This window comes from Leptonychotes weddellii, chromosome 3 (assembly GCF_054177405.1).
Source record: "Leptonychotes weddellii isolate Sample4059 chromosome 3, ASM5417740v2, whole genome shotgun sequence".
NCBI classification, from domain to species: Eukaryota; Metazoa; Chordata; class Mammalia; order Carnivora; family Phocidae; genus Leptonychotes; species Leptonychotes weddellii.
This window is the reverse complement of record NC_138371.1, coordinates 13,003,769-13,014,122: the sequence shown is the minus strand read 5'-3', so window position 1 is coordinate 13,014,122 and position 10,354 is coordinate 13,003,769. Positions and strand designations below refer to the sequence as shown.

Here is a 10,354-nt window from a genome sequence, read left to right as displayed (position 1 = left end):
GTGAGATAAGGACTTGGAATGATCATCGTACCTAGCAATGTGGAATCATTGCTGATCTCAACAGGAGCCATTTCTGTGAAGTGGGAGTAAAAACCTGACTGAAAGGGGTTTTAGATGTGAGAAAAGAATTTGGTTAAGTGTACGCAACTCTTTAGAGAGTCTTTCTTTAAAGGGAAGAATAGGCATGAAGAACTGGTGTAAGGGAAGGCAGAGTCAGGAGAGGTTCTTGCTTGCTTCGTGGGTGTTTTATTGGTTTTGCAGATGAAAGAAATTGCAAACTATTTGTATGCTGAGAAAGATCATCCAGTAGAAAGAACAAAGCTGATGCACAAAAAAAGGGGAGAATTTCTGAAGCAAGGTTCTCAAGTAAGCATGAGGGCTGAACTGAGTGCACAAGTGGAGGGGTTAATAAAGAAGGAAGTACAGTTATCCACAAGAACAGGAAAGCAGGGAATGTATCACCACAGAGGCAGGCAGGCAAACAAAAATAAAGATGGGGGGTGGTGCCTGGGTGGCTCAGTTGGTTAAGCGTCTGCCTTTTGCTCAGGTCATGATCCCAGGGTCCAGGGATTGAGCCCCGCATTGGGCTCCTTGCTCAGCAGGGAGCCTGCTTCTCCCTCTCCCTCTGCCGGCCAATCCCTTTGCTTGTGCTCTCTCTCTGTCAAATAAATAAATAAAATCTTAAAATAAAATGGAGATGAGACTCTGTAGACCTTCTCTTCTGATGGCTTCATTTTTCTCAGTGAAACAGCAAGCAAGATAATCATGTGCATATAGGTTGTGGAAGCAGGGTTGAATATTTGTGGACAGAAGGAAAGTATGAAATTACTGTCTAAGGGGAAAGAGCCTCAGTAGACATGGGGCATATTAGAATTCCAACACAGCATTATGGACTGCTTGAGGTCAGTGGGGCATGAATTTAAAATGAAATCAGTCAGTGTGGTTGTATGTCTTTCACCTGCTATGTTCAGTTGTAGGAGAGAAGGTAAGAGTTGGTGGAGAATTGGACTTAACTAGAATTCCTAGATTAGCAAATAAATTACAATTAATTACAATGAGAGACTGAAGAGAGCTAAGACTTTCAAGGAGTATAATGATGAACCATGAAATTTAAGACTGGCAAGGTGGGTGGTGAAGAATAAAGAGGATGGGAGAGAGTAGAAAGATGATAGGATCCATGGATAACATCTCATTGGTGGGTGTGGGTGATTATTGGAACTCAGGTGCCAGAGGAAGTGCATTGAAAATATAGAAGGTAGTTTTAGAGTAAAATGTTTGGGATTTAGATTTAGGTTAGGTCGCAGTTATTGCTAAGAAGAAGAACTGCAAGTAAATAGCTGATGGAGGATGGTGCCTGGAAGGGGCTGGAAAGATCTTCAGGGATATTGAAATTGACAAGTATTATGAAGGACCAGTGCTAAAAGGAATGAAGTGAGCAGGAGCTACTATCTTTAATGAGTGAGTGACCTGGAGCAGGGGATGAATGCAACAACAAGGGGTAATGAGTAGGTACTGAATGACGCATGACATTCAAAGTACCAAATCAATATGTTGTATGTCTTAAATTTTCACAATGTTATTTGTCAAATATATTTCATTTTTTTTAAAAAGGCCATTATTCTGGCTGTTCTGGATGTCCAACATTTTAGCTTGACCTTTACTTGGATTTTGTGACCCTCTATTTATGTTTTTAATATATCTCATTTGAATTGGTTTTACTTTCACCTGCATCTAAGATAATTTTCACTAATAACAAAGCTGTGTATTAACTACACCCCCCCAAAAAAGTTGAAAAATAAATGTCCCATAAGCAGCAAAAAGGAGTAAGGAAGAGTTTCAGGGGCAGCAGCAACCTCAGAGGAGAGAGGTGAGTTTCCTTTAGAGCAAGAAGGTAAAGAGAATATTCAGAGAAAAGGTTCAGGATGCAGGGAATTTTGCTGATGACCGACCTTGAGTATCAAAGGGCATAATAAAAAATGTCATAGAATATGGAAAAGAGTGGGAACTGGGGTCAAAAAGGTGATATACAAGGTTTAGTGAGGGTTGAGTGTGGGAAATGAGGAATAACTTGGACATTTTGTCATAAAGGGCACAATCAGATTAGTCCTAATTGTTCCCGAGGCAGGTAGGGTGGAACAGCTGTGAGTGTTAAGGGGACAGAAGGTTGGTAGTGGGGGACCTTGGCAAGAGCATAGAGACTGCTAGGCTGCTACCTGACATCCAATGGAGGCATGCACTCCTACAAGGGGTGCAGTCTTAGTGTCCAGGCAATTCTTCTTCTTGCAGTGGTAGCCTGCAGAGGGCATCTGTTTGGAGGGCTCAAGCTACTCCCTGACTTCTGCTGAAGGAGGCTTCTGGGCAGACAAAGAGGCTGTGTTGCTCTAATCCCAACTAATTTGTCATTTACATCCTTAAATGGTACTTAGAGCTTTCTGTCTTACACTAGTGAGCAATGTACTAAAGCACTTATGAAGAAAGAAATCATTGGATCTGAAATAAGTCTGATGACTCAGTAGCTGGGGATATGGTGGTATTGCAAAAAGGCAAAGATGCTTGCTGACTGATGCTGGAGAGAAGTCAGGCAAAGAATATACATTCCAAATTAAAGTAGCTCCCCAATGGCCAATCCTGATGCCTACAATGTCATCCTTAGAGAATCATGGAATTTCAAGTCTGAGACTTTTAAGAAAAAAGTATCACATTGTAGCAGAATGAGTGCAGGGTTTGACATCCTACTGATTTGTGTGTAGATCTCAGCCTGGAGACTCAGCTGTATCATGTCCGGTAACTTGTGCTCAATTCCTAACCTCTGGGTAGAATGTCCAAATATCACAGTGAGGGCATTTCTGTTGAGTGGAGTCATGTGCCAAGTTCTCCTTCCTGCTTAGGGTTGGCATGGAAGTAGTCACGGGGTTGACTTAGGATACTAGGAGTGACTTCTTGTGTGAAACAGAAAGTTGAAGAGAATATACAAAGGGCAGAAGATATATGTGGACATCTGCCAAGCATGGCATATAGTATGTACCTAGACCTTAAACCACCCAAATATCCTGGATCTCTCCATAATATTCAATTCATAGTACTGTCTAGTGAGGTAGTCTTTATTTTGAAAGTATTGAGTATTAATTAATTAGGTATTAATTAGAAACACTGTAGAGGTAATTTACCTCTAAGGTCTCTTCCACTTAACAGATTCTAGAATTCCACAAAATTGTGTGTGAATTTAGAAAAGAGTCTAGCCAAAACTGTAAAGTAGAAAAACCTACGTTCAATGTTTTCCCCCAGGTATGCAGGCCCTCTCTTTGCCTTCCGACCATTCAAGGATCTCCTCCCCTCCCTACCCCAGGCACACAGACAAACGCACACATACATACATATCACAGGTGCTGTCACTTGGAAGTAACCCACCCTGAGACCTCATGAGTCTCTCACCATCCCACTTCCAAAGTCCCAACTCAGCTGACAGGGCACTTCCCTTAGAAACTACGTAGTGAAGTGATGAAGAACTCAGGCTTTGGTAACTCGTAACACCAAGTGACTTTGGGAAAGTTATTTTTTTCTTTTTCTTTTTTAATTTAATTTTATTATGTTATGTTAATCACTATGCATTACATCATTAGTTTTTGATGTAGTGATCCATGATTCATTTTTTGAGTATAACACCCAGTGCTCCATTCAATACGTGCCCTCTTTAATACCCATCACCAGGCTAACCCATCCCCCCATTCCCCTCCCCTCTAGAACCCTCAGTTTGTTTCTGAGAGTTATTTAACCTTTCTGAGTTTTGCTTCTCCTGATGTAAAACAGGGATAATAAGAGACCCTTGACAGTGTTACAGTGCAGACTAAATGAGGTAAAGTGTTTAGTACAGTGCCTGGTGCGTAATAGGCATCCAGTAAATAGCAATTATTTATTTCCTTGTTTCTTTTATGACTATTACTGTTTTGTTGCTATGTATCTTTTCTTGTGCCTGCTGCCTTTGCTGTTGTTGATTCCCTGTTGATATGTTAGGATGATATCATTCCCCAACATGACACACATTGTAACAATCACACACTGCCTAGCCCACTCAGGATTCTCTCAACTACAGGGACAAAAGAGAAGGCAATTGGTGTTTTCCACTGTGCCTGTGCTCATTCACTTACCTGACAGTTTGAGGGTCCTTAGCCCCTCTCAAATCATACAAAAGAGGCATCAGCCTTGTCTTCTGAGGACCAGGGTGATCTGGAAATAGGTAGGTTACTTCCAAGTCTGTCGTTATTTCTGATTGCCCTGAACACAGCTTTTTTTTTTTCCAAAGCTGGTTATGGGTATGGAAGGCTTAAATGTATTTATTTATTTATAAATCAAAGGTGCAAGGTATAACTATGACAATAAAAGTCTTATTCCATAAATCATATATGTGAGAAAAGCCATAGGCAAGTGTTAAGCAGTGGGCTATTAGAAGATGTTACATTCTAAGCACATAGCATAATAATATATTTACAATTATTTCTTACCTGGGTTGACTGTGGAAGATAAGGATTTTCTCTTTGGGCTCCATAGTCATTGTCTCTGGCTTTCCAGAATGAATAGTCCACATTGGTCGAGAAATAACATTTATTAATCAACAATTAAACACACAATAGAAAAGGCCTTATGAATAAAACTATATATTTATAATGCTTTATTTTTTTTTTTGCTCCAGAACTTCACAAAACACTACAGACAGTAACAAAATAATTCAATAAATATTAAAAACTTTCAAGAGAATTATAGGACACTCTTTATCATATGTGAGCATCAACAACGCCACAGCCATTAAATACACTATTAAACACTATCACAGATATCTTTCTTGAATAAGGGATATGATTAATTTTTTTATCCAGAAGTCATAACATTGACACATATCCATACACAAGAGAATAGCTCAGAATAAGTGAAGCAGATACCCCAGTGAAATGGAATCATCTGCCTGTACATCATTTAAGGATATTACAGTGTTAACAGGATAGAAGTCAACACACTAAAGAGAAATGTTAGGGTTTTCTTGGGGTTGGAGGAAGAAATTAGGGCATTTAATGAAAACTCTTACATATTTTCCATTGCTCTCTTAGCAATATGATCCCTTCCCTTTTCTGCCTTTTCTTGGTTGAGGTATTCCAGCACTTTCATTAACAGATCTTCATCCAAGTACTGTCTGTTTGGGGTATCGTCATTCTTTGGGGGCGCCACAGGGAGCCTTTTGCTTACCGAGGCCAGTTTGTCAGTCTCCTGAGAGCTGCCTTGATTCAAATGCTCTTTGATGGCCTGCTCCATTTGGTCCTCGTCCTGTAGGTTATCTTCAGATGAGACTTGACTTGGAACTCGCTTCACCTGGTTTGAATTCATGATCTCAGGGTATTTCACTAGCATCCTGGCCAAGTACTCTCCTAATTCTTGATCCTTGTCATTCAGGTTTTCATATGCCATTTGCCTGTTCTCCACATCTGGTGCCCAGGCACCTTTGGGAAGCTGGTTTGCTCTAGATCTTCCAGGACCATAGGGGAGTCTTGGCAGAACTTTCTCTCGGTTATACTGACTGGAAAAATATGGAGGCTTTTGGTTTGCTGCACTCTCCATCCCTAAAAGATTTAAAATGTCCTCAACAGTGAGCCCATCTGGTAGGGCCTCTGCCATAGCACGGCCAGGTGTTTTGGAGTAGCCATTCTTGGAGAGCATTTTATTTTGGAACAGGTCTGGATGGTCTACGTCAACCTCTGAGATGTCATCTAGGTCAACGGGAAGTTCAACCTCCTGCTCTGGTTCCACTGATCCATTTGGCTTCTCTCCAGTTTTCAGCATGTCAATTAAGTCTTCAGGGGGTATCTGTAAATTCCTTGAGATTTCAATCAGCTGATAAATAGACTGAGAATCAAGTGGTTTCTCAAAAAGCCTGGTTGCTCTTTCCCCGTTCTGCCCATTCTGTGATTTCCCACTGCCTGCGGCATTCACTAACCTTTTCAGATATGCAATTACTTTGGAGACATCATCTGAGAGTTGGTCTTTACCCTCTTTCCGGAGATCTTCATCTTGGAGGCCCAGCTGTCCCGAACGCTTCACTTCATCATTGATTTGTTCATTTTTTTCTACATTCTCTTTGCTGTCTCTTACCTCTTCCTGGGTTTGACTCTCTATCTTTTCTTCTACTGGGTTCCAGTCTTCTCCCCCAACCACATCTTCATAAGCAATGTTATTTGCCTTGTAGATGTCATCTTCATCATCTGTGTAAAGTTTTTGCTCCTCATCAACTCTCTCACGCTTCTGGTTGTTTGGTCCCGTCAGTTTCCCCAGCTCTTGGAACACGGATTCTAGTGTGGCAAGACTTTGAGGAGTATATTGTTCTTCTACTATTTCATTTGTGCGTTTAAAGGGGTTATCCCTGGAATTCTCTTCATACATAGGAGGGAGTCGTATGTGCTTGAGCTTCCTCTCTGGCCACTGTTGAGCCTCGTAATCATCAGGCATGTCGATTGGAAAGTTCTTTTCTGAATTCAAGGCATAGGACTTTTCTTTTGGTGCAGACTGAGGCACATTTTCAGCCTGTCTCAAAGCTTCAAGTATTATCCTCATCCATTCATCTTCACTCAGGGAATCCCTTGTACTTTCTGGCAAGTGACTTTCATCACCATTTTCTTTTTTCTGAAGGGGAACAGAGACTCCTTGGTAGGGATTGTAGTCTGGGCTGTTTTCTTCTTTGTGAGCTTGTTGTCGGAGTTTTTCTATGTATTCTAAAGCTCTGATCATTTCAGGACTGGGAAACTTTTGGACACTTTCCAATCTGAGGTCTGGTTCCTTCTGAAGCAGCTGGTTTCGCTGAAATGAAGCTGCTTCATCCCCAGAGATGAGGAAAATTAAAGGGATGAGAGACAGGGCTGTTCCAAGCCGGTGAGTCTTAGCTTCTGCCATGTTTGAAAGATGTCCTTAAAGCATAGAAAATATGAGTTAATAGAAATGAAAAACTAGAAGACACTATAGCAAAACAAGTAACTGATCATTGAGGGAAAACATACAGCAGAGATTATTTCACATTAAACTTGGGATGACTCTTTTTAAAAGCACACATATTTCCTATATAACCCTCACAACCTAACTACAGGAATCTAGCAAAATTGTTACCCAATTTCATCAAATTTTCATGGCATTCACTTTGTTAAAATAATAACAAAAATACTGATATGAGGTTTCTCAAATTTTATTTTTTAATTTGCAAAACATGTAGTTTTTTTAATATGCATTGTCTGTTTAATAAAAAATTCCCAAGCTGATTTTTACTTCTCTTGTATAGCATTCTTATTGAAAACATTGGCAAAAAAAAAAAAAAATTAGTTGGCTTAATTTAAAACATGTATGTACATACACACACACACACACACACACACACTAAATGACTTCCTTAAGGTTGTATAAAAAATCATGTGGTTAAGTTCCTGAATTGTCCATCTAATTTTTTGTAGAAACACTATAGCAGTGACATTACATACAATGAAGTAATACAGCATCTTAATGTCAATCATACTGAATTGCCTTGTGGATGAGTCCTATTTACCTACATTTTTCAGAAATAACTTTGTTCTCACTCTGACACCAAACCCAACTGACAATTTTAAAGGTTCTATACCTTAATAGCCTCCAGAACATTCTCTGGTCCCAGCGAGTAGGCTAACCTACTGAAGTTTTTTTCTGTATAAACATACTGAAAAAGTAAACTTTTAAAATATTTGTGCTCCATATTTCTTCTAATCATTTTATTTGTGACTGTCTTTCAAAATGCAATCATGGTTATATTTGTCATCAGCCTTCAAGAATGCATAGTAAATAATAACAGATGCTACAGAGAGAACATAAGTTTTCTTAACCAGTCTATTTCTGAACTTGTGAGTGTTCAGATTCAGCTTGACTTATGTCTGTGTCTATTTTGGTGTGGACCTGTGAAATCTTAAATGACTCATACTGTTAGAAAATCTTAAAATAACCACTATGTAACTCCCAATATAGATAAACACAGACGATATGTTGAATTCTTCCTACTTAAAAATCTTCATTCATTTTTTCCTCCAATGTCTTATTATCTCACATATGAATTAGCAAAGGGATTATTTTTTTACATGTTTTACATTCAGCGCTGCTAACACTGAAAAACTATTTTAATATTTGCAATTTTTGTTGCAAATAAATGTGCGGAGAGCTCATAAATTTGTTCATGATATCTTATTTGCAACATGATTTTGTGACACACAAGCTAAGTTTTGTGGGTACAATATTCTGTTAGCTTAGATATCAATTGTAGAAAATATCATTTTTCATCATTTGGTATTTAAGTAATGCTTTCAGTTTTTAGAACTTAACAGTGGTTGTAGTTATAGAAATTTCTTTAGCTTAAATGCATATAATTATTAAAATGATTCCCATTAATCAGACTACTTCATTTACTGCAAGAAAAAAATCTTTAAAGGCATGTCAGAGAAAACTTCTGAAATATTTACTATGAATTAATGTTTACTATAAGAAATTTAATTCATAGATTCTTAGATTTAAATAAAAGTACGTTATAATTTCTTCTTTATATTATTTCAGGATGAATTTAGCTTTGATTATCTATTTTCAACAGTGGCATTTGAAATAGTAATTTTAAGAATCTTAATGAACTTATTTTCTTCAAAACCATTATCCTGGGGTATTCTTAATATATGAGTTACGTGTTTGTCTTTAAAATCATTATCTTGTAGATGGGCTTTGCTGTGGAATTGAGGCAGAATATTTAATGCAGGTATTTAAACCACAGCCTAACATATGCTATCCTTTGGTCATATATAAGGTTTCAGTTTGGATGACATAGTTATTGCCTTTGAGTAAGACTCAAGGGATTTCTTTCCCAGGTAGCAGTTCTTCAATATACTGAAAAAGGTTTCAACAGCTCTAATATCCTATGTACAATTTGAACTAGTGCTTCATAAGCTAAAAATGTCTTTTCTATTGAAATTAAGACTGGAACATTGACAAATACAGGATATATTTAATCTAATTTGAGCAATTCCACTGGTTAAGATACAGAAAAAACAAATGTGTCCCATTAAAAATGTCCAGCAAAATATTGTATAACCTCTTTCAATCAAAACATAATAATAATATCTTACACAGTTATGAAGGTTTTCCTCATGGTAATTCAAAATTAACAACTCTCTGCAATTCATAGTCATATCTAACCTATAACCCAAGATAATATTGCACCCTGAATAAAAGAAAAAAACTGTACTCAGGATAATTCTAATCTTACTTTCCTGGGACTAAAACTAGGAAATAACAATGTAAGCCCTTTCAGAGTATATCAATTCAGAAAATAATTTTATATAGTTTATTAATTTTGAGCCCTTGTAAGGTAAATGTCAAAGAAAAAAAGAACTAGTTCCAAAATTGGTTGCCTCTATGACTAATGTATTAACAGCCTTTGAATGATTGGAAACATACTGCTAAGAATATTAAACATATAAATTATATCTCTGGCTTTGTATCTAGTTTTTAACAGAAGAAACAATACATTAAGGAAAGAAACAAAATAATCAGTCTTAGTTAACTTTACATTAATATGGGTATTGACACTAAAATCCTTAACTTTTTCACACTTCTTACATATGGTTATCCAAATAGCATCATGGTTATAAATATCCAACAGCATCTATAAATCATAGATTCAATTCTATATGTACGTATATAGTGTCCTTACATTGATTGAAGAGCAGCAGGTTGCTATTCAGTTATTCTATAGATATAAGGTTGCCAAACGGTCTTTTTCTTCTCAGCTAGGAATTAAGGAAAGAACACGCAATTTAGAACTTTCCAGTAAATCAAAGAGAAAAGCAGTCTTACCTCCGTTTTATATGGCAGAGGAGGTCCCCGGCATGTTCCTCCCAGTGCTCCGGGTGAGCTGCTCGGGCCGTTTCAGCACCCGGACAGCTCCTGGGCTTATAGAGAGCCGCTGCGCCTGACTCCGCACTGCCACACTGACGTCACCGGGCTCAGCCACGAACCCGAGCACAAGCGAGTTTTTTCAAAGAACCCAAGAGAAAATAATCACTTTATATATTTGAGGGGGGGAAAAATGCTGCATGCTTACGCCACCTGTCTTTTCGTGGCAAAAATTGCAGTTTTTTCTTTCATCAAAATTTTTGAGGCTTGAAATAAAATGCTCTGCACAATTTCCCTTAGAAATAAAGAAATCTGTCAGACAGACATGGCTAATTGAAATATAATCTCATCTGTGTTCTAATATCTTGTGATAAGTGTTTCTTGTTGCTGTTGTTTTTGTCGTTATAAAAAAGTTTACACACAAGGA

At 38.0% G+C, this 10,354-nt stretch overlaps 1 protein-coding gene across 1 annotated transcript; it reads right to left on the bottom strand.

Moving 5' to 3' along the window:
- Window positions 1-4,651: 4,651 nt before the first annotated feature.
- On the bottom strand, window positions 4,652-10,058 carry SCG2 (secretogranin II). Its single transcript, XM_006748355.3, has 2 exons — window positions 9,889-10,058; window positions 4,652-6,944 (listed from the first exon to the last, which is right to left on the bottom strand). The coding sequence occupies exon 2, from the start codon at window positions 6,928-6,930 to the stop codon at window positions 5,074-5,076; it is 1,857 nt and encodes a 618-aa protein (XP_006748418.1). The 5' UTR covers window positions 6,931-6,944; window positions 9,889-10,058; the 3' UTR covers window positions 4,652-5,073.
- Window positions 10,059-10,354: the final 296 nt, after the last annotated feature.

Excerpts from the sequence above, each read along its gene's own strand:
- SCG2 (XM_006748355.3), bottom strand. The coding sequence starts at position 6,930 with ATGGCAGAAGCTAAGACTCACCGGCTTGGAACAGCCCTGTCTCTCATC.